The 23,821-nt window shown below is 37.7% G+C and overlaps 2 protein-coding genes across 5 annotated transcripts in view; both read left to right on the forward strand.

The window, feature by feature from the left end:
- Positions 1-3,661, forward strand: part of LOC111867573 (ATP-dependent RNA helicase DDX55) — a 37,205-nt gene extending 33,544 nt beyond the window's left edge. For 3 of the 4 annotated variants that reach the window (XM_023857558.2, XM_023857560.2, XM_023857559.2), the window contains one exon: positions 1,541-2,996. In XM_023857558.2, the coding sequence (XP_023713326.1) occupies positions 1,541-1,612 (72 nt within the window). In that variant the 3' untranslated portion in view covers positions 1,613-2,996. Of the gene's footprint in view, positions 1-1,540; positions 2,997-3,250 lie in introns of those variants that run through there. The other variant, XR_002843366.2, reaches the window with a different exon arrangement.
- A 1,360-nt stretch (positions 3,662-5,021) lies between these two features.
- LOC111867574 (probable 28S rRNA (cytosine-C(5))-methyltransferase) lies at positions 5,022-23,532 on the forward strand. The gene is made up of 11 exons (XM_023857561.2): positions 5,022-5,468; positions 5,581-5,709; positions 6,964-7,487; positions 9,625-9,845; positions 12,148-12,315; positions 13,957-14,152; positions 14,959-15,187; positions 17,877-18,016; positions 21,905-22,117; positions 22,685-22,797; positions 23,259-23,532. The coding sequence occupies exons 1-11, from the start codon at positions 5,366-5,368 to the stop codon at positions 23,401-23,403; spliced, it is 2,181 nt and encodes a 726-aa protein (XP_023713329.1). The 5' UTR covers positions 5,022-5,365; the 3' UTR covers positions 23,404-23,532.
- The last annotated feature ends 289 nt before the right edge of the window (positions 23,533-23,821 follow it).

Raw genomic sequence — 23,821 nt, forward strand, 5'->3', positions numbered from 1 at the left:
TCCAAATTTTCTTGACCTCGGCACTAGTTGGAGGTGAGTGGTCAGCTTCACGCCCCGGCCGCTTTACCCCCGGGGAAAGAGCCCCCGGTACCCATTGGATAGGAGGTTGGATGGACCCCAGAGCCGGTCTGGACGATTTGGAGAAGTTAAAATTCTTGACCCTACCGGGACTCGAACTCCGACCCTTCACAGTCGTCCAGCCCGTATAATAAAATTTGGCTTAACCGGGTTTTCGATTAACCGTGACTTCCATCCCCACCATTAGCCCGGATAATCGAGAGTTGACTGTATTCTTTTTTGAATTATGAAAATTTGGTCACTATTAGTTGAATTACCCCAGAATATTATACCATATGTTAATATGTATTTGCCTGATGATGGCTTTAATTGCAAAAAATGTAGCTTGAGCCAGTCTTGGCCTTGACCTTGATATTGTTGTGTTGTGACAGATTTTAGTAAAGAAATTATATATGATAACACAACAGGATGCACGAAATGAAAACTTTATATGCACTTCTGTTCTCTTCCATGTATGCTGCATGGCTTTCTGATTTCATCATTTCTCATTTTAATAACATTTGATGAAGAGTAGAAATTATGAAGCTCATCATGCAGTTTTCCCAGCCTCCCATTATTTGAATCCTTTCTGGTCTGTGTGTTTTCCTTAGCATCCTGCTCTCTCACAACCTTAGTCCTTATTTTTCGTTTGATGTGAGAGACAGTTTTCACACCCATACAAAACTAGTGGCAATATTATAGTTGAATGTTTTAATCTTAACATTTTTGGATAGCAGAGAAGAAAACAGAATATTCCAAACTCAGTGTTAGCCAGCATTCTCCGAATTTAATCTGCTTATAATTTCTTCATGAATGCAATTTTGAATTTTTAGCATTGTTCCCATATGTTTTAATTTTGTCACATTTTAAAATGATCTGTTAGCTGCATTTATGTTATGATTAAATTTGAGGATATGTGGTAAGATTTATTATAAAATATTTCTACGCATATAATATTTAATGCTTTTACTATTTTAAATTATATGCAAGTTATAGACAGATGTACAGTGGAAATTCATTATAGTGAGAATTTATAACAACATGAAATAATGACAGTATAATAAATACTCGTAAGTGGTTTGTAGCAAGGAAATGTAAACGTCTCTCCACAACTCACGCAGCAAATATCTGCAGTGATTGAGGTTAGCTTTTTCTAACAGACCCAAATGAGTATGTCTCTGCCACCCTTTCACCTGAGAACAAACAGAACCAGTTTCAAGCATTGTGTGGTGGACAGAGTTCAAAAGCCAGTAATCCCATGTGCTTAACATAATCATCAGAACCCTTTAGAATCTGCTTGTTATAGGCCGTACTCATTACATCAGACGTCCGTTGTATCTGATTCTTTTCCTGGAATTAATTCAGATCATGAGAAACCTCTGTAAGGTTATTTGAATGTACAGCAGGCATGTTTTATCCAGAAATATAATGGTTGAAGAGTGAATGTATCTAAATATGTGTTTTATTTCTACATTTCTTTCAGATTTCACAGGAAGAGTTTGATGACCAATTTGATGCTAAGAACAGAGAAAATAGCTGCGAGAGCTCTGAGTGATCAGTGGTGAACTGTTACATGGCTTCAGAAGTAATCCACGGTGGATTATTGAACTGTAGGTGAAGTCCAGTGAGGTGTTTTTGAGGACCCTTCATATTTGTGAACTATTCAGGTTAATGTCATATGGCCCCTAGTGAGGTCCATGGAAATTCAGACTGTCACTGGAACTGACTAACTTCCAGCCTAAATGCATTATGTATAAAACTTACAAAGATTACAATAGATGTTGGAAATGATCTCCTGGTTTCTCAAACATTCATGGCACCTTTGTAAAATGTGTTATGTCTGCATGTTGAATTTCTTCTTGTGAAACAAAGTAAGGTCTACTTCAGATGTTTTCTTCAGTTGTGTTAGTGTTTGATCTGTAAACTTATTGCTTTAAAGTTTCCCAAAAATAAAGGTTACACAGATTGAGATTGGGGGAGAATGCTAACCACAGACCACTACCAGGGATTACCTAAGAGAATGCTCCAGTCCAGTTCAAAGAACATGTCAGCCTATTTGTGGTTGTACTTTTATAGCATGAAAAATATTCCAAAGGAAAGAGGCCTTTAGAGTGATGGGACACGGGCAGACCAATTGCGGTGTTTAATGCTTGGAATTTCTGGCAAAATTATACAAAGAATATAAAAAGTGATGGATTATTAGATTTCTGTAATCTTTTGGTTGAACAGGTAAGTGCACAGCAGTGACACTGTAGACTTCTGTTAAGAGTTGGTTTAAATCTCAGCTGGGACACTGGCTGTCCTGATTAAGATTTTTTTTTTCCCCCCCCTGAGTCCTTCTAAACAAATGTCAGGATGGTACTTTAATTAGGCTATGACTGTTTTATTCCAAATACTTCCAATTCATTCACCAGTCATCCTACCATTTAACATTTAATGCTATACAACCTGAGGTACTGATAGCATGACAACATAAACCTGGAAAGAGGAACAACTGTATAATCTTCTGCCAGGGAGTCAGATTATTCCTTGCAAGAAAATAATCTTTCATTTATTATAATGATAAATTTATGTTGTAGTAAACAGCGTCATGTTATAAAGAGATAGGGCTTAAAGAAATACATTTAAAAACTCATATCTTTGTTATGATTCATTTACATGAATAAATAATGCTTGTCATGTTCTGTGTTTGTCTAGTGGAGCTAGATATGGTGTGTGTGGATCATCCTGGCCTCTGTCCACATAGGCAAGACTGTAGAATCTATTTCTAAGGCACAGGGCAACCATGGGGTGGATTTTGGTACATCAGCTATAGGGTAGACATGTGAATGATGAACTGCAGAGAGGCCCCACAACTTATTGTTGGGTTTGATTTGTTTCATTCTGGTCCGTCACACTAACAATTACAAATATAAATCACTCCGTCCAATGTGACCTGTAAGTTTTTTACTACATGAAAACTTAACACCCTTACATGTTTCGGTCTCTGTGGACCATCTTCAGAGGGCAATGATGTTTGCCCTCTGAAGATGGTCCACAGAGACTGAAACATGTAAGGGTGTTAAGTTTTCATGTAGTAAAAAACTTACAGGTCACATTGGACGGAGTGATTTATATTTGTTATTGTTGGCTCTGAACCAGGAATGAAGACCTGGTATTCTGCACCCTTCCAAAGTTTTGTCTTCAGTTGCAGTCTGTGAGCAAAAAAATCAACACACGGAGGTGACTGGGGATCACACTTAGAACTGTGTTTGATTTGAGTTTCTCACTCTGGTGTCTATGAAGAACACTGTCTTCTTGGATCTGTTGGGTTCAAGTTTGTTCAAAATGTTAATTTCTGCTAGACCTCAAGGTGTTACATCCCAGAAGATCGTACTCTCTGAACTCGGAACCCTATGAATGAGTGTCCAAGCTCACCAGGTCTTCTGTAAATAAGAAACATTTGAAATATAATGTATGAAGATGTATGTACATTGTATATTAAGAATGGTATGTATATATTGTAATTTTTAACACTGAGATGTTCTGATCAGATGTGATTGTTGTATGTTTCATATGACATTAAATATGCTTTGTGTTAAATAAATATGAAAGCTAGTGATCACATGCAGTAATTATTGCCTGTTCAGTAACTGACACCATAGCAGTTCCTATTCTGGTGGTGAAGTTATTTCAGCTTATTTTATGAGAGAAATTTAATGTTGTGCAAATGTAAACGTATGTTAATATAAGAAAAAGCTGGTTCCATGTATGATATGAGAACATCATAGCTTTGACAGTTAAGATTTTTGGATGTGGCGGAGTTTACAGTGTACTTATGTAAGCTGTCATTCCCAATTGTTAGTTTGAAAATATTTACCCTGTATATTTCAACACTGGAATTTCCTAACAAAATTTTTGTTATGATATTTTGGAAAGTTTATCAGATACATGTTTAGTTTGTAATAGAAGCTGCCCTGCATGTTGTCAATTTTATCCAATGATAGGGCATGAACATTCAGAACAGTGATATCATACCAGCACCCTCTTAGTATTGTCGCGTATATGAGTGACCTGTGCAGAGTTTGAATTGAAGTTTGGATTTATTAACGACCTATAACAACATCTCGAAGTGGATCGCGTAGAGAACGCCATTTCCAACAGTTCCACTGTGTTGCTCCTGAACTTTATGCCATGGGAACCTGTATGTGTGTCTGTCACTACCTAGTAATGGGTGTACACATTATAGTATTATGTATGACATCCTATCACTAACCAACTCCACCCGCTTAACTGCCTATATGATTCTCATGTATGAAAGAAAAACCTGTACCTTGTTCATGATTCTCATTGCCCTTTCCATAGAAAAATATGTTTGCCTGCTGGTGCGGTGCCACCTCTGTCCCATCTAACATACTGTACTCCCACTAAATCTTACTTATATTTTGAGATTTCTTCCGCCACATCCCTGAGAGAAACCTGCCCAATATGTACTTCTAACATTCCGAGTACCAAATCACGCATCCATTTTGTTTCGCTTAGGTCGTTTATTCAAGGAATCCGTCCAGGCCCAATGCTTCTTGTGATCATTCGTAACAGGATTATTTTTTTCAGTGAGGACATATTTGTCTCACCCAAGCTCTAAGCTGGAGGACCGCCCCTTGTAGGCTGTTTGTTTCTGCTTATTCAATATATTCGCAGCTACGCTCCATATAGAAGCCGTTTCTTCCATCCGCAGCCTGAGGACGCTCCATGCCGTGGTGACAAGAGACCAATTTAACATGGGAAATACCATATTACAGTTTCAAATTATAATTTTCCAGCATTAAATTAAAAATTGTTTCTGCTGTTGGGAAGCCGTTGCTATCGACGGCACTGAAGGTTGTAGTCACGGATTATTAGTTCGTATTTATTAATTCGTGGTGCAGAACACCCCAAGATTTTTCTTTTGTTATCCGTGATGTCCGCGAAAGGAATAATGTTCTGCCCGCACCTATATAATCCTTGATAATACATGATCTGTGATGTGCTGGAAGGTCGCTGAATATTTTTCAAGTTTTCTGGCAATGTTCAATGTATTGATACTTTTAATGTCTGCTTTACAAAGTATTAATTTAGTTCAGTGTCCTCGTTTGTATATAGTGTTTAATGAATTAAACTTACGCGTTTTTTGTCCTGCATAGTTACAGACGAAAACCATACGGGGTAGTGTGTAAATATATGGAACACGTGTTTGATTGTGTGTTAAGTAATACATAACTGGTGTTCTGTGTTGTATTACAATTCGCGTGGATTAGATTGTGGGTGCTAAGTCCATAAGCCGCTAGTTATGGGTAGGAAGGCCAAATTTTCAGAGGGTACTAAAGTGAAGAAGGGTCCGGGCCGGAAAGCGAAGAAACAGAAGGATCCAGCAATTCCCAGTCATCTCATTGGTAAGTTATTTATTTGTCATGTTCGATTTTAAGTATAATCGTAGACTTAAGCAGTGTGTAGCAATTTTCGACAATACAGCTTTTCCGCACTTTTATGCCTTTTGTTGCACAGATGGTTCCAAAATAAAAAAACCGTTGTCACGCAGGCAGAAACAACGCGCGCTGAAGAGAGCAAAGAAGAATGCAGATTTTCTAGAGAAGAGAAACACGTCAAAGCAACGACAGTTTCCAAAAGAAACGGGTAAGGAATGTTTTTGTATCCTGTACTTGCTATGTCCTGTTGCAGGGTTCAGATATTCTTTGAAAGTTCTGTTCACCTTTGATATGATCTTCTTTAGTCCCACCAAATGCAACTTATGCTGTGCAATTTGCTACTGTTTCCAATGAACTGACCAGTAGACTCTTTATGTCTTGTGTGCACCATGTCTTGAAATGTTCAGTTAGGTGATGTAGTTTCAGTGTAGGTGCCTAAGAAATTAACGTGAGTATTCCAGTTTAACTGATACATGTTTATGATCTCGTCTAGGTATTTAAGACAGTTATATCTTTCAATTTTAGCGCTCTCACTTCACTGTCTCTGTGCAACTTCACATATATTAAAATTCACACATTTAAGGCTCTTGGTCTCTGTTATTTATTTAACACTACATGTTTCGGCCTAACTGGCCATCATCATGCGTATAAGATTATAGATGAAATCTTCTATTCTGTTGTTATACTGTTTTATTTTGTGTTCAGCAAGTAATGTAATGCACTCAAAACATTTTTAAGTTATTTTTTTTAGATTATCATGCCATGATTATTTCTGTCATGCACACATGTTGTGGGTCTGGTGTATGTTTTTTAGTGCATAGCTACACACAGCACACAAGAGAGAAACCAGCACACAAAAAACATCCACCAGACCCACAACATGTGTGCACAACAGAAGTAACCATGGCATGATAATTAAAAAAATAACTTAAAATGTTTTATGAGTGCATTACATTACTCATTGAATGCAAAATACAACAGTGTAACGAGAGCAGCAGTGTTCATCTCCAGTCTTATACGTACACCTGGTGATGGTCAGTTAGGCTGAAGCATGTAGTGTTAAATAAGAAGCAACAAAGAATCTCTGAAGTGTGAATTTTAATATATGCAAAGCGCACTGAGGCAGTGAAGTGAGAGTGCTAAAATTGGAATACATGGTGCAGCAGGATGCTACAATACAATATCAGATACATCTTTATTGGTGTATTTAATAATGTTATGTAGACTGCAGATGTTATGCAATATGAAATGAGAATTGACAAGATGATTGTAAGTAGAAAATTGGTAATGATGTGGGAGCACATGGCCATTGGCTTCTGTGGGTATGAACACAGCATTTGCTGGAAGAACTGAGGTAAATCAGAAAGAAATACCCCAAGGTTCTATTTCCTTTGACCAAGCTTCAAATTGATGACCTCCAGAATGCAAACAAACACTCTCGTATATGTGTTCTTTATTTCAGATGATTCTCACAACTCTAGTATTTTTACTGAAGGGGAGCATGATCGTGGGATCCTAGGATTTACTGATGACAATCAGTCATGGCTTAAGCCAGTCACTAAGAAGAAGAAAGGGGAGCAGTTTCTGGGATCCGATGGGGAAGAGGCACAGCCAGATTCAGAAGGAAGTATTATTGGAGAAGAAACAATGTCAGATTCAGAAGGAAGTGTTGTTGGAGAAACACAGTCAGGTTCAGAAGGAAGTGTTGTTGGAGAAGAAACAATGTCAGATTCAGAAGGAAGTGTTGTTGGAGAAACACAGTCAGGTTCAGAAGGAAGTGTTGTTGGAGAAGAAGCAATGTCAGATTCAGAAGGAAGTGTTGTTGGAGAAGAAGCACGAGATTCAGAAGGAAGTGTTGGAGAAGAGGTGCAGACAGACTCTGAAGGAAGTGCTGCTGGAGAAGGGCATTCAGGCTCAGAAGGAAGTGTTGAAGGTGAAGGGGGTCATCAGGAAGAAATGAATTTGGATGAGGATGAAAATTACAAAGTAAGAAAGTTATTAACCCATTTGATTTTTACTGCCTGGCCTACAGAATTATTTTTACCTGTGTTTAATAAGTATGTATGAAATTCAGTTCACTTATATTTAGAAGTGTTTTTTGTTTGATATGAGGAATTCTGCACTGTAGTGATGATAAACTTTTAGTGCAATTTAGTAGGTAGTCTTCAGAACAGTAAAACAGAGTAGATAATGAAAAGTTCAGTCCAGTGTGACATACGAGTTTACAACACTTCAGTTCTCATTCACCTTACATGTTTTGATTCAAAAGAATCATCTGCAGAGGCGCACCACTACGATAAAGAAAGACTGCCACATAAGATATTTTAACAATATGCACTTTAGATATGACTAATGCTCTCTATATAAATTTTGTTATCACGGTTGGTTTTGATGTTTGTCTTAGGCACTCACAATGGCACTTCTACAAACGACACAGCACACACGTGAACTACGCTACTAATAATAAGAACATAAAATCAAGAGAAATAAAAGACATCTCCCACCATCAGGAGGAAAACAACGTGACCCAATGTCGGCTCAAGATATTTTAATATAATAACTATTTTACATGAAATTTTAATACAATTTTAAACATATTGGGAGTCTACTGCATGGAGAAGTGAACACAGTATTGCGTGCAGTGGAAAACCCCAGTCAGAATAACCAGTAAATCTACACTTCAAGAAGCGCCATTGTGAGTGCCTAAGACAAACATCAAAACCAACCGTGATAACAAAATTTATATAGAGAGCATTAGTCATATCTAAAGTGCATATTGTTAAAATATCTTATGTGACAGTGTTTCCTTATCGTAGTGGTGCGCCTCTGAAGATGATTCTTTTGGATCGAAACATGTAAGGTGAATGAGGACTGAGGTGTTGTAAACTTGTATGTCACAATGGACTGAACTTTTCATTATCTACTCTGTAATTAATAGTGTGACGGACCAAAATGAGACAAGTTAAAAACAGTAAAACACTGTGCAATATCACTTTTCCACACCAGTACACAATGGCCCTCCCTTTTTGGTGTTTGTACACATGGCACATCTTTGTTGACTTGATTTCTTATAAGTTGGTGGTATATTATTGATGAAATGCCTTTCATTGAGAAACATCACTGTGTTATGAGATGAGTTTTTTTTTAGGGGGTGGGTCAACCCTTTTTCAGGTTAACATGATTGAATGCTGTATTACTCCTGTTACACTCTCAATTTTATGATCACAGTTCTTGTCCTATGGAATAATGCTGGTAGAATTTTGCAAGTGCTTTCTAGTAGTATATATGCTGTGCTGCATGTATTATTTTTATAAATGTAGTGACCACTGCTATAAAGCTGTGAAGTTTAAAAGAAACTGACAGATTTATTCTCTATGTAAGCTTTCATTGCAAGAGCATGTGGTTAAGCCTTTTTGGGTGATCAGCAACTTCAGTGTTGAGCTGGTGTGTGACATTTCAGACTGTCTCTGTCTCCACCATCGGGGTTTGATGTGATGAGTGTTATGGTTTTGTGAGCTGTATTTATACTTAAGAGCTGTTATATGGTTCATGCTGGGCTGTTCTCAGGACAGGGGGAAAATCAAGATGGTCAGTGATGTCCTCTTCGGGCACAAACCATGTCTAATGTTTCCTTTTAATTCTCTAGTGTTTTATTATGTTCGTGGCCAGAGATCATGAACAATAGCTCAGAGGAAATCCCTTATCTCTGTTAAAAGTTATTTGAATGTATCTGGATCTTAATGTCCACCGGAGTCCATGTAACCTGTTGTTTTTGACAGTACTATGGCATCCTAGAAATTTATTCAGTGTTCTGCCACTAGCAACTGATATGGTCACTATAGTCCCATCCACATGTCTTACACTTTGTCTTGATGGCACAGCCTGTGTCTCCAATGTATATCTTGCCGCATTCTCACAGGATACAGTGCACTCCACATTCATAGCTGTTTGCCCGATAAGACTCATTGCAGATATATTCTCTTTTAGAGCCCATCTTGAATATTGTTTTTGTTAACTACAACTGGACTGCTTTTGTGAGATTCCAGAAGGTGAAAACTGTGGTATTGATTTCTCATAAAGGCTGTTGCCAGATGATGGAAAAATAACGTATTGAACTTCCCAGGTGGAAGGACTGGATGAAATGAACGAGGCTGATGAAGATGAAGTAAATAATGAATTTGAGGATGCTGACTGGGATGGAGTAGATAGTGATGAAGTGAGTGATCAAGAAGATGGTGATAATAGTCACAGCAGTAAGAGATACAGTGATGAAGATCATGAAGATGACCTGCTGCCTATTGAGAAGGCAGCCAAGAAACTTAGGAAAAAACAAAAACAGGAGGAGTAAGTTATTGAAATTTTAATAAAATAATGATTGTCTAGAACCTGTCATGAATGAGATTGGAATGTATGTATTTAGCATACTATACAAGTATATTAGTGGCCTTGAAAATATTGTCACATGATTGAGTGACTATAGACAGGTTTTCGATTGGTGATAAAATGTATTGGACTCTTTGATACAGTGCATGACTCTACTTTACAACTCACTATTATGCACACGGTTCTAATCCTGCCCCCATTCAAAGTTTATTTCTGTTAATTAGGCTTATGTAGTTTCCATCCTGCCCATTCATGCTGTATTTCTGTTTCTGTACTTATACTTAAACTATACCACTTTGCATCTTTCTAATTGCTCTAACAATTTCTGAACGCTTCACCACTGTATTTGTAACAGTGTAAATTTCTTTAACTCTTGCCGACTGACATATGATACATCTTGTGGAAGACACTTGTTCAGATCATTATGGAGTGGCTGAATATGTCATTTAGTTAGTGACTGGCTATGGACTGGATGACTGAGGGGCCAGAGTTTGAGTCTCAGTAGGGTCAAGAATTTCCTCTTAACATTGTCCAGACCAGCTCTGGGGTCCACCCAACCTCATATCCAATGGGTTCTGGGGGCTCTTTCACTGTGGGGGTAAATTGGACGGGGCCTGAAGTTGACCACTTACCTCCACTTAGTGCCAAGGTCAAGAAAATGTGGATCTATACATACACTCCTCCATACTCCATGGCATAGTTCTTAATTAATTAAGCACAGGGACAACTTTACTTTATTATGCACACTAGTGTCCAAAGTCACATATTTACTAGCCATTGCTTGATAGCATCTTCCAACGGCAGACCTTTCCCTTCCTCTGGGTTCCTGAACTATCCATAGCCTCAGCTGCCAGCTTCTCAGAATAATGGCTCACAATGACTGAACCTCAGCAGTTCTCTAAATCACTGACTGACTGACTAACTCACCAACCAACCAACACCACTCCACTGACTGAACTAAACTCCTCACTAATTGTCTTGCTTATAACATCTTGGCATGGATCAAAGGGAAAACGTCATTCCTCTGTTGCTGTTTACGTTCCATTGTCTACTTGTTTGTTCTGTGGTCATTGCATAGCAACAGGTCTACATGCCACAGTATAAAAAAATTAGTTCTTGCACATATTCTTAGAGGAGGTATCCAAAAACTCTGAATTGAAGATTATGATTAGGGAACAAAAATCTATTACTGAAGCCATATCTGAGAGAGATCATTCAGCATTATATGGAATTTATTACTCTTATATGTATTGAAATAACAACACAAAAAAAAAGACGATTTTAAACTAGCTACACACTGATAGAACTACAATTTATGAAATGTATAACTGTGGATCTAAATACAAACTTGGGTCTAAAAAATTAAATGTTTAAATTTACAATCTAAATAAAATACAATAAAACGAAATCAGGTGAAATTATGTGTTTTTTGAACGAGTGAACTGTAGAGTAATAGTCATGTTGTCATTGGCCACCTCATATTTCATAACCAGATACAAAAATAATAGACAGAAAGGAAGAAACATTTTAAGAAAATTCAAAATGCTGGTATTGTCAGTGTGATGCCTAGAATCCAGTCATTTTTATTTCACATTCTAAACCATATCAAAGTTTATATGCTTTAGTTCTAGATGTAAGTAAAGAGATAGGATATTTGATGTCCTCTTATTCTATGCATCACCCCACAGTGATGATACAATTAGATATTTAACAGTGAAAGTCATAATTTCCATATTATCAAGTAGTTTTTCAGTTGCCTGTAATTTTCAAAATGATGGGCTTTGTGCATTGATTATTTTGATCAGTGTTTCTCAACTGGCAGGCCACGGTCTGTTACCGGCCCTCTTATAAAAAAAATAATTGCTGGGCCTCGGCATGACAAAGGTTGAGAACCACTGATTTAGATACTTTCATTGGCTTGTGACCTTCAGCTGGTATTTGTGGGTTTGTGATTTAGACATGTCAAAGTCAGTCATGTATGGAACTTGTATGGAGGAAACAAACTGTATGCACCATATGGGTCAGAAAAATCATGAAAAGAGGCACTGGGCACTCCAAGACATGGATAGAAGTATAATACTGTTGTATGTTTCCAGTCTCAATGAGCAAAACATTAATATTAACAAAGATCTGTCAACCAAAAATACATATGTTTAAATGAAAAGCAGCATTTATAAGTAACAAGCATATATAGACATAAAAATATGTTAAACGTTGCACTTTGATGTATTTATGAAGACGGTGATATCTTGTTTTTGTGTAGGAAGCTTGCAGAAGAAGAGCTGAAGATGAATGTGGCTGACCGGGATGTGTTTACATTTCCTTCAGAAAGTGAATTGAAAGAACCATTAGGTCTTCAAGAGGTTCAGAGAAGAATAAGGGATGTAGTAGCTGTATTGTCAGACTTTAACAAACTTCGAGACAAGGACAGGTATGCATTATTTCCCACTGAGTGCTTTAGACTTACATCAACACCTTCCTCTCCTGTACATAGCAGAACATAGTAGAATTAAAAGACCTGATCCTTTTTACCATAATAAAACACATTATAAGTCTAATTTCAGATATACATACCTGAAACAAGGCCATGCCATAGCTCAGGTGGTTAGTTGTCGGCTTCCCACTGCAGCGGCCTTGGTTTGAGCCCAGGTCAAGTCATGTGGTATTTGTAGTGGACAAAATGGCACTGGGGCAGGTTTTCTCCCAAGTACTTTGGTTTTCCCTGTCAATTTTCATTCCACCAGTTACTGTACAATCACCATCATCTACCATCTGGGGCTGGTAACATATGCCAGTAGTGGCTGCAGTACCAAGTGGACTCAGTCTCACTCCACTAAGAATAATGAAAAAAATACCTGAAAAGGATTTGGCATATCACACTACACTTAGCAGTTTTAAATGGAATGGGCATGATGCTAAAGTTACTGAGAATTAAGCAAGGGAAGGGGGCCTGAATTTGACATATGAAGTAATTAGATTGATGTTTATGTACGGCAGTTGGCAGCATTTGTGAACTGGCACATGTTGGAATACGTGACAGCATGATCAACTTTATGTCAAACTGTTCTTTGGATTCTTTGTTGCTACAGACTTTTTAATTGTATGAATGTTTACGTTCACTGTTTAATAACTAGGAAAGTAATTATGGTCTGTGTTGAAGCTAGAAAGAGCTATAATGTAAATACATGTTTCAGCAATCTATTCTGTATATAGTTTTCACTAGTATACATTCTCATTCTGTTAAAATTGTCACATTAACACTATATTTGTAATTATTAAGACATGAAAAAATGTTTCTCACAGATATAGAAAATGTTTATTATTCTATGTAAAATTTCATGTGTCAAACTCCAATCGTTTATTGTTATCACCATAAAATAGAAAGCTAAATACTGATATGGATTTCATGCAGCTGCCATGTTGATGTTTTACATTTACAAAAGAAATGACCTTGACAAAAGTTGTGTATTTTTTGAAGATCTATTGCCACACAGTATTTTGGGCTTGTACATTAAACTCTCTGTAACATCTTGAAGGGTGTGTCATTCTCTGATAGTGCCATAGATCATTGCATCATCATTAGTGAGGTGCTAAACTCTGTTTTCAACATATGGGAATCATAGTAACCATACTGGAAATCTTGTTGTACACACACGCTCGTGCATGAGTACCAAACTGTTTGCCTTATCTCACACGTTTTTTGGTTGCTATTCTATTTCATCATATTCATCCTTTCTAATATTAGGCCAGTTTGGCATATAAGGGGTGTTTCCATCTTTTTGTGGTCTTGAACATTTCCTTCTCTTATCATCTTGTTTCAGGACTGTAAATGATCATCACAGAAACTTTTGAATTTGATTAGGTTCTTCATACTTCAATAACACCTTAACCATAAATGAAAACAGCTTCTTCATTCAGTATTTTTGAACAGTACTAAATAAGTGAAGCAGGCAATTCTGTATTATGCCAGTGTTTTGCCACTGACTCTTGTCCAGTCCTGTGCTCTCTCCTTTTTGGAGGTAGTTAATATATGAAATAATTATTAATTGCATGCACTTTATTTATTCTTAAGGTCCCGCTCTGAATATCTTGAGTTACTTCAGAAAGACTTGTGTACATACTATAGTTACAACAAATTCTTGATGGAACGATTGATACAGTTGTTTCCATTATCTGAGCTGATGGAATTCCTTGAAGCTAGTGAAGTGCAGCGGCCACTCACCATCAGAACAAACAGTCTCAAAACTCGAAGAAGAGATCTTGCACAGGTATTTATACTCATACACTTAGTTTTCACTAATGACAAATGTACAGTACTTCCCAGAATGTCACAGCCTGCAAGAAGAAAGTAGAACTCACCAATTTCTTAACCATGTTACTGGCTCACCATTCAGATGCTCCTTCCTCAAATGTAAGATAAGATTGTGATAGTTCATGATAAAGATGTGCATACAGTTACTTTTCTCCACTGTTTTCATTGTCATAGTCTGGGCTCAGATGATCACCTAAAGCTTATGCACAAAAAGGTCAGGAATCACTGGGCTAGATGAGTGAAAGAGAATATAATGAAGGATGCTCAGGAGGGAAGCGTGACAGCTTTAGTGAGATGTGGGGAAGATTGGTCCAGGAATGTATTTTCAGCCTGTATAGTAACACTGTTCTCAATCATTGTACAAGTTCACTATCTTCAGATTGTAGTTTTACCATAAAGTACATGTGAACTTTGACCGCTTCCTTGGTCTAGTGGTCAGAGATCCTGGGTTTGATTCACGGCGCTACTATATTTTCTGAGAAGTAGTGGGTCTAGAACGGGCTCCACTCAGCCTTGTGAGGATAATTGAGGAACTACTTGAATGGAGAAGTAGCGGCTCCAGTCTAGAAAGCCAAAATTAATGGCCGTGGGAATCTGTTGCACTGACCACATGACACCCTCTATCTACAGAAGTTGGCACTAACTTTGTCAACAAGTGGCAGTCCCTCAGTTGGTATAGTTCACTTGCGGACTAAAAGCCACTGAGTTTTTACTTGTGAAATTCATAATTATATAATTGCATAAATATTGTTTTTTTTTCAGGCCCTTATAAACAGGGGCGTGAACTTGGATCCAGTTGGCAACTGGACTAAAGTTGGTTTGGTTGTTTATTCTTCAACAGTCCCTATTGGGGCCACACCAGAATACCTTGCTGGGCATTATATAATTCAGGGTGCATCAAGCTTGCTTCCAGTTATGGCCCTTGCCCCACAAGAGAATGAGAGAATTCTGGATATGTGTGCTGCGCCTGGAGGAAAATCATCACACATTGGTTTGTATGTTTGTTTAGAGTTTAATGGTTAATGTCAGTGGGAAATGATTGTATGAAGCCCTCTCCTTCAAATTTGCTGCTTGATCACCAACTCTTAGACAGCTGTCCTCTTGCAGGGTGAGTTGATTTTGACTGATTATTCACTTCATAGCCCTAAGGAACTCCCTTTATATTTGAAGTGTGAAGAGAGGTCACTGATGTATTTTTATGTATTATCCCATTATATGTCAAAAGGACTGTGAAAATCTGTAAAACGTTCATACATATTATCTGACTCATTGTAGAAATAGGAAGTGCATATTTTTCACTATGAGATGGCACTTTATTTAGTCACCAATGCTTTGAAGTTGATATGCAACTGAATGTGAGCACCATTTGCTCAAACAGTACTCAAAAAATTTGCTGATGTATTATCTCTTTCAGTTGTAATTTTTAGTACTATCTAAACAGATTATGTCTACAAACAAGTATTTTTCTGGCTGTGCAACTTAGTTTTGCCAGTTATCCAAAAAAAAAAAAAGAATGTAAAATGAGAGTACAGTATTTAATATGCATGCAGTGTAACAAAATGCAGCCATGCTTGAAGAGTATGTAAAGAAATAAATACATGCCATAACAGTAGGAAAACCAACAACAGTCTGTGGTCATTAATGCAAGAATTACAGACTGAAGAATCAGTTAGCAAAATGATGCAAGAGAGAAGTCTGACTAAGGATAGCCCCTTATTACTCTATTCAAGCCCTTAGCAGAACCAGTAACAACCACGCATTCATCCAAATAACATCTAACAAGACAGTCACATACAGTACTCACAAGTTCCGTTAGATAGGTAACCTAATTGTTCTCAAACAGTACAACCTACTTGAAATTTCTATATGTCCATGAATATAATGAAATATATCATACTTGCCAGAGAAAGAATACAGTTCGAGTACTTTATTACACACTGCAGTGGCAGGTTTCCTAACAAGTGTCAATGCGACAGCACAAAACAAAGGCCTCTCCCCATCCCTGGCATTCCAACTAACACAAATCCAAATTTGAAATTTGAAAATTACGTGGTAGCGTAGTTGGTTGAGGCACTATGCTACAAGCCAGAAGGTCGCGGGTTCAAGTTCCGATGAAGCCATTGGATTTTTTTCAATTGATCTAATCCTTGCAGCCTCACTATGGCCCTGGGGTCGACTAAGCCTCTAATAGAAATGAATATCAGGAATGTTCTTTGGGGTAAAGGGTGGCTGGCATGTAAGGCCGACAACTTTGCCGCCATCTATGAGCCAATTGTCTAGAAAAATATGGGAACCTCAACATCTCACAACCCTGTGGGCCTCCACAGCCTGTTACAGGGATACCTTTACATTGTACAGTATGGTGGTCCCACCAAGCCCAAAAGGGAATTTTGGATGTCCAAGACAGAGAGAGTGATATTCAGTACAGCACTATGAAACATGCTGCCATTGCAAGCAGAATGGGGGGACATGTGATAGAAACCGAACTTACAAGAAGGGTATGTTAAGGATCTGGGAATGTAGGAAGAAAGCATGGCCAGCCATTCTGCAAGCCCATTGAGCCAGAAATGGACCGTGTGGCACACTACACCATGAGCTGACACTGTTCAGTCACTGATGCTCTGTAGCTAATAATGCTACACTATGAGCTGACACTTTGGTCACAGATTAAAGCCCTCTGGCATAATATTTTCGGCATATCGCAGGTCAGTGACTTATACACTGTTTGAATTGATAATTGAATTAGACTACAGCAGTTTCCTAGTCTTTCCCATCTGCTATATCTTCACATATTTATTACTTGGTAACATCCTGCAATCACCAGGACTCTGCCTGATACTTAGTGCTCAACAGTTCTGTTGTTATCATCTCCCCCTTTTGATCGGTTGATCAGGTAAATTGCTGCTGGCCCTCACCAGCACAGTCATTCTTGGCTCTGGGTCCTGTGGTACTTATAACCTTGTTTTCCTGTTGCATGACTGTGGGAATTGACTACCCACCTTAGTTTCACAGGTACTTTTGATATGGCTTTGATGCACACTGATTGTTTTGTACATATTCATTGCCCCAGAAATGTGTTTGGATACTATCATGATGCTCCTGTGACTCCACTTTCCAGCTTTTAGGCATCATGTCACAATATAATTGAAGCTACTTGAACAAAATATTTCAGAAACTATGTTAAAGATAGCTTTCTAAGAATGAAACATCCTCAGAATGTAGCAGTACTTGAAATTTCTGTTGTTAATCTTAACAGCCATGCATGCACTCTAGTTGATTGGGCATTATATTTTTTAAGTACTAATACATCATCCCCAAGTGAAAACATTGTCTTAGCCCATTTGTACTGGGAGATTTAAAACCCTGTATGCCTGGGCAGTAGGACAGTAAACTGTTTTTCTTGACTTAAAATCTTTCTACAAGCCTCTGTAATGCTGGAGCATTTAAAATTGTCTGTTCCCAGATGATGGTTAACCTTGTTTTTGTAAACTTCCCTAAACTGTAAAATGTGGCAATACAATCTGTGTATGTATTCATTACCAACCTTAAACATACTTTAGGAGTCACAATCTTTGAAGTTAAATATGTTACACAAGATGTTAGTGCACTGGTAGATGACATTTATGTTTTTGATTTCAAACAGTGTTTGATTACTGTACATTTCTTTTGCTTGTTTACAGCGGCAGTGATGAAAAATACTGGCGTACTGTTTGCTAATGATATAAATGCAGACAGAATAAAGGCAGTAGTAGGGAATTTTCATCGTCTTGGTGTTGTCAATTCAGTTGTATCTTCCTGTGATGGTCGAAAGTTCTCTGCAGTAAGTTTGTGGTATTTGATCACTTCTGTTTTCTGTGTGCATGTGCTGTAGGATGTCATTAATTAAGTGGGCCAGTAATGTTTTATGTGAAACAGTGGTTCTCAAACTTTTCTGCTTCATAGTTCGGTAAAGCAACACTAGGTTTTCTGGCTACAGGTACCCAGTCCATTTGACTCTATACAGTGTTAAATTTGAAGAGAAATCTTAATCCCTCACACTGAACATTCATAATTGAAAATTATATATGAGGACACAAGCTGTGTAATCATGAAAGTGAAGTTGTTTTCATTATCAGATTGTAATTTTTCCAGTTCCAGTAAAGAACAACTAATGTAAAACTAAGTAGAATTTCTACACTAACATTAATTAAAACATGGAAGACTGCCAGTTTGTAGACAGTGGGTTGAGAAACATTGCTGGAACATGTATATGTTAGGTGAGAAAGAGATGAATAGTAGAAAAACGATGACATGAGTAAATGTTGACATCCACGAACAGTAGGAAGACCTCAGCATTACTGTCAGAGCAATAAGTGGTTGAAGGTTTAGATCCAGTAGTGCTTATCATGACCCTAAAATTGACACACAAATACTTTTCAAGGCAAAACAAAATATAATTTTTGGATTTAAATATGTGAACAAATTACTTGAAGTGAAGCTCTAAACATGCCTATGTTAATACACTTGACCCAGTAGCATATCATATTTTTTGCCCAGATAGTGTGGCAGGTGGTAAAGATGAGCTTTAGCACCATTGGTTTAGATATTGTCAGTTGTGGACAAAGTGTACAGGGAGAGTATTGTCTTCTGGAATGTGACACTATGTAGTCTAATAGAAATTCTCTGATATTTCAGGGGAGAGTGTTCCCTTCTTCAGGGTCATAGAGTAAGTTAAGTAAGCAAGCAGAGTAGATTGTGAACTTCTGATTGACTGACCAGTGTCGATACTACCGTTCATAGTCACTTCTATGAGAACCTCAAATCCAATAAATTTTAGTCTTTTTGGGTAATGACAGTGAAATATTTAAGGATGACTATGCACCAGTTGCCACTTTGGTGAACAGTGGTAAATAAAGAAACTTGATTGATGGTAGTTACTGTAGGATTCTGACGATGGTGTATAATACACTGATATATTGGGTTTTTGGACTTTATCCATCGTCCTGGTTTTTAAGATAACTAATAAAAACACGACGTTTCGGAAACTGGATCTGTTTCCGTCCTCAGGTGAAGGAAAACACCTATTCTGTTAGGTGTTTTCCTTCACCTGAGGACGGAAACAGATCCAGTTTCCGAAACGTCATGTTTTTATTAGTTATCTTAAAAACCAGGACGATGGATAAAGTCTGAAAACCCAATATATCAGTTGATTGATGGTATTTTATAGGTGATAAAATGTGCTAGTAGTAGTGAAAAAAAGCTATGCATGTTTGTTTTTGTACTCACAATCAGGGCTCCAGAAGTATGGTCACCCAATTACCGTGGGCAAGTTAAGACCAGTGTCAAGTATAAAAATATATGTACATGGGAGACTCAGTAAATAGATTACAAATGGAAACAGAAGAGCTGTAATGAATGTAATACACAGTATGTCCAGGTTCTGTTAGGACTGTGTTCATTAAAAATACAAGATGTGAAATATTTTCAAAATTTCACTCTTTTTTATTCGAAATATTCTCCTTCTGAATCAATAGATATCTGGAATTGATTGAAAAGTTTTCGAGAACAGTCACTGTACTCCTTTTGTGGAATCGCATTTAAAACTGCAGTAGATTCCCTTTGGATGTCCTGGATGGTGTCGTGACAGTCTCCTTTCATCGCCAACTTAACTTTTGGGAACAACCAGAAATCTCCTTGAGCCAAATCTTGTGAATATGGAGGATGATCAAGAACTGTGATCCCTTTTCTGTCCAAAAAATTGTGCACGATCTTTGATTTGTGGGTTGGGGCATCGTCATGGAGGAGCGACCAGGAACCTTGCTCTCGATATTCAGGTTGAATTCAAGGAATTATCGCCCACAAACGATTCAGGACTCCGAGATAATAATCAGAATTCACTGTTTGACCTTCTGGCAGAAATTCCTTGTGAATGATTCCTTTAGAATCTAAGAAAAACGGTTAGCAGTGTTTTTACTCGACTCTTTTGCTTGTGCACTTTGTTTGGTTTCATCTTCTTTTGGCTCAACCAGGCTGTATCCTGCTGCTTTGTGAGAGGCTCATATTGAAAACACCATGTCTCGTCACCAGCAACAATTGATTTTGTAAATTTTGTATCACCTTGGGCCATCTATACCATGTCTTTGTAGTGTTCCACTCTGGCATGTTTTTCGTTGCCTGACAGCGCGTGTGGTACAAGCTGCTCACATACCTTCCATTTGCCCAAATCCTCGGTCAAAATTTGATGCACAGTACTTTTTCGTATTCCATTCCCAAAAGCTCCTCGATGAGTCTTGCAGAAATGCATCTGTCTGATGCAAGGATTTCCCCCCCCCCACATTTTATTCAGTGGGACTTGTTCTCAGGTTTGATGCATGTGGTGTGTCTTCAGTGTCCTCTCTGCCGTCACGAAATACAGCATACCATCAAAAAATGTTCACAAAACTCAAACAATCACTACTGTACACACTTTTCATCATTTTGTACACTTCTCTGGCTGTTTTGCCTAATTTCAAACAAAATTTGATGTTGGCTCTCTGTTCAACCGCCATTTTCCGACGAACGTCAGGACAGTACTGTTAGATTCAAGGTCAGAACACATGATGCAGTGATGCTTGTGCTTTGAAATTATAAACAGCCACAGCTGAAACTTCAAGAATCTTAACGCCACAACTCGCCAACAGATGGCATTGCAGGGCAAAATTTAAAAAATGAGTCCTAACAGATCCTGGACACACCGTGTAGGTTTTCTATGTGTATCACTAGGTAGCAGCACAGTCCACCTTCATGACAGTCTAGGTAACAGACGCACATGTGCATGTTCAGTGGCTGGTTCAGTAGTCAAGATGACACCATGCTTGATGAGAGTACTGCCAAAGAGCAGCGATCTGTTATGCACTTTTGTGGACAAAAGGACTCAATCCAAAGGATATCCATAAAGAAATGTTTCCTGTTTATGGGGGGAAGTGTTTGTTGTGTAAGGCAGTTTACAACTGAGTCAAGAAATTCTCTCAAAGACGTTTGAAAGTCACGTATGATGCCTGACCAAGTCTCCTTGTTGAAATTGTGACAGAAGCAACTGTGCAGTGGGTGGAAGAGTTGATTTGAGCTGACAGGATAATGGTAAATAGTGCAACAACTGCACCAGGCTGTTGCCATGGTTTAGCATACAGCATAATGCAAGATCATTTGAAGTTTCAGAAAGTGTGCTCCCAGTGGGTTCCCAGAGAACTGAAGGTTCAAGAGAAAATGAACAGAATGGGTCTGCCTTGCAATTTCTCTTGCAGTATGCAGATGAAGGAGAAGATATATTTAACAGGATTGTAACTGGGGACAAATCATCTGTCTCTTTGGTCTGCTAGAAAAACCACCTTGATGACAAACATTTCGCTGATGATGAAGAGGTTGGAACAGAGGTGCGGAAGTGGCTGAGACAACAGTCAAAAGACATCTATGCTGTGGGTTTTATTGCATTGGTAAAGCGATGGGACAAGCATATCATTGTTGGTGGAGGATATGTCAAGAAATAAATCTTGTTTCCAGGTTGTAATATCATATGTTTTACATTTTAGTGTATCTATTTGTAACCTATTTAGTGATGCTCCCTTATATGAAGCATACTGTTAATCTGTTGTTGATTGGCTGCAGATTTAAATTGTATTGCAGAGCTCTGCTCAAACTTACAGAGTAAGATAAAAGTATTGCGTATGTGAAATTGTTCTGTGTGCTGCAGGTGATGAAGGGCTATGACAGAGTCCTTCTAGACGCCCCGTGTTCAGGAACTGGTGTAGTTGCCAAAGATCCCAGTGTGAAGACCACTAAGGATGAGACAGATATCACACGTTGTTTTACCCTTCAGCGTCAGTTACTGTTAGAAGGAATAGATTGCCTGAAAGCCAATTCATCAACTGGTGGTTATATTGTGTATTCCACTTGTTCTATATTGGTGAGTACAATAATCAGAGTGATAATGTAATTGATTAAGGACTGTTAGACCATTTCATGTTTCCAGGAGAAACATGAGACGTAAATGTGGGCAGTAAGTAAAGGAAAGGTTTAAATTCATGTTATAATATGTAGTTTGGTAGGTTGACACCATCTCAAAGAAATATACTCTCATTATCATCTACCCAGATTTGCCAATGCAGTGTTCAGTCTATCATCCACAGTTTAGCATTTTTTCCCCACATGAATCCTGTCACTGATGTTCACTTCTCCAATATCATTATCATCCGTACAATTCTTACCATCACTTTCAGACTCTGGTAGACTTTTCTCTTAATTGCTAACATCCAAAGTTTTGCCAGTTGTGACAGTATATATGCTCTGTTCATACTTATAAATGCAGTGAACTTGAATGTGAATTTAAAAGTAAGAGTGTAATATAAGGACAGGTGAATGTTAAACATATATTTTCTCTTTGCATAAACTTCAACAAGTATATGACATTCCTTTGAACAAGTGTTAGTCCATGAAGTCACATAAAATATTCCAATATTTTGTACTTCTTCAGCCAGAGGAAAATGAATGGGTTATTGACTATGCCTTGAAGAAGAGGGATGTGAAACTTGTACCAACTGGATTAGATTTTGGGACAGAAGGATTCACAAGTTACAGGCATCACAGGCAAGTGTTAACAACTTAGAATTGCTGTATTGACATAAGGATATGTTAATTTTTATACTTCTTAAAGAAGCAACAATTTTTAGTTTGAGCCAGAGCTGAACCAATGTTTGTCTTTCAGTTTGAGAATATGTAGGGGTACTCAAACATTTTGAGTCTGCAGGCCACTTCAGCAGGGAAAAGAATCCTGTGTAAAGCTTCTGATTTTGTTCCTCCCTTGGTTTTAACACTTGATTATTAGCACCATAAGCAGCTGTGCCTTGGGCATAGCTTTTTCTTCTTATTATTCAGTGTCACATATGATGGTAGTGCCAAAATTTTCTTGGGTGATCAGCCGTGTCAATGCTGGTTCTTAACATTGACATCACTGATCACCCAAAAATAATTTTGCACACCTAACTGGTTATGCATTGTTGTCTAAATCTTTCTCTTTTGTTATATTCAGTCAATATCTCTTATTTCAGGTTCCATCCAACAATGAAACTAACGCGAAGATTTTATCCTCACACTCACAATATGGATGGGTTCTTTGTTGCTAAGTTAAAGAAGTTTTCCAATAATATTCGGAAGTCCAATGTTGTGAAAGAAGAAGAAGAACATGATACCTAAAGCAGAAAGTTAGAAATTAATTTCTGCAACAATCAGTAATATAGTAGCTAAAGTACCATTCTTTTCCAAGGTTTTCTGACACAATGCAATTATGTATTTCTTATAATAAATCTGTTTAATAAATTCCTATATAATGCTTTTAACTACATGTATAGTAGTGAACGCTGTAAATGCATATTTAAGAAAGGTCATGAACACAATAAACAGTAACAAGGCAAGTAACAACCCTCGCAGCCAAAGAGGAAGGACACATCACAAGACACAGTACACAAAAAATATAGGAAAAACGACTCCCATAGTGGAAGAACCATACAATACGCGAGTTTGAATTAAGATGAATACTCTAAACAAGTTTTAGTGTATACAGATTTTATTAAAGTTGATGAAGAATGTACATTTTAATAATTTTATGAAAGAC

This window comes from Cryptotermes secundus, unplaced genomic scaffold, assembly GCF_002891405.2.
Source record: "Cryptotermes secundus unplaced genomic scaffold, Csec_1.0 scaffold480, whole genome shotgun sequence".
NCBI classification, from domain to species: Eukaryota; Metazoa; Arthropoda; class Insecta; order Blattodea; family Kalotermitidae; genus Cryptotermes; species Cryptotermes secundus.

What these genes read in the sequence shown, in the direction of transcription:
- LOC111867574 (XM_023857561.2), top strand. Translation starts at nt 5,366, where the DNA reads ATGGGTAGGAAGGCCAAATTTTCAGAGGGTACTAAAGTGAAGAAGGGT. An exon ending in ACAGTTTCCAAAAGAAACGG is followed by an intron (nt 5,710 to 6,963) that starts GTAAGGAATGTT and finishes TCTTTATTTCAG; the next exon opens with ATGATTCTCACAACTCTAGT. An exon ending in ATTCCACTTGTTCTATATTG is followed by an intron (nt 22,118 to 22,684) that starts GTGAGTACAATA and finishes GTACTTCTTCAG; the next exon opens with CCAGAGGAAAATGAATGGGT.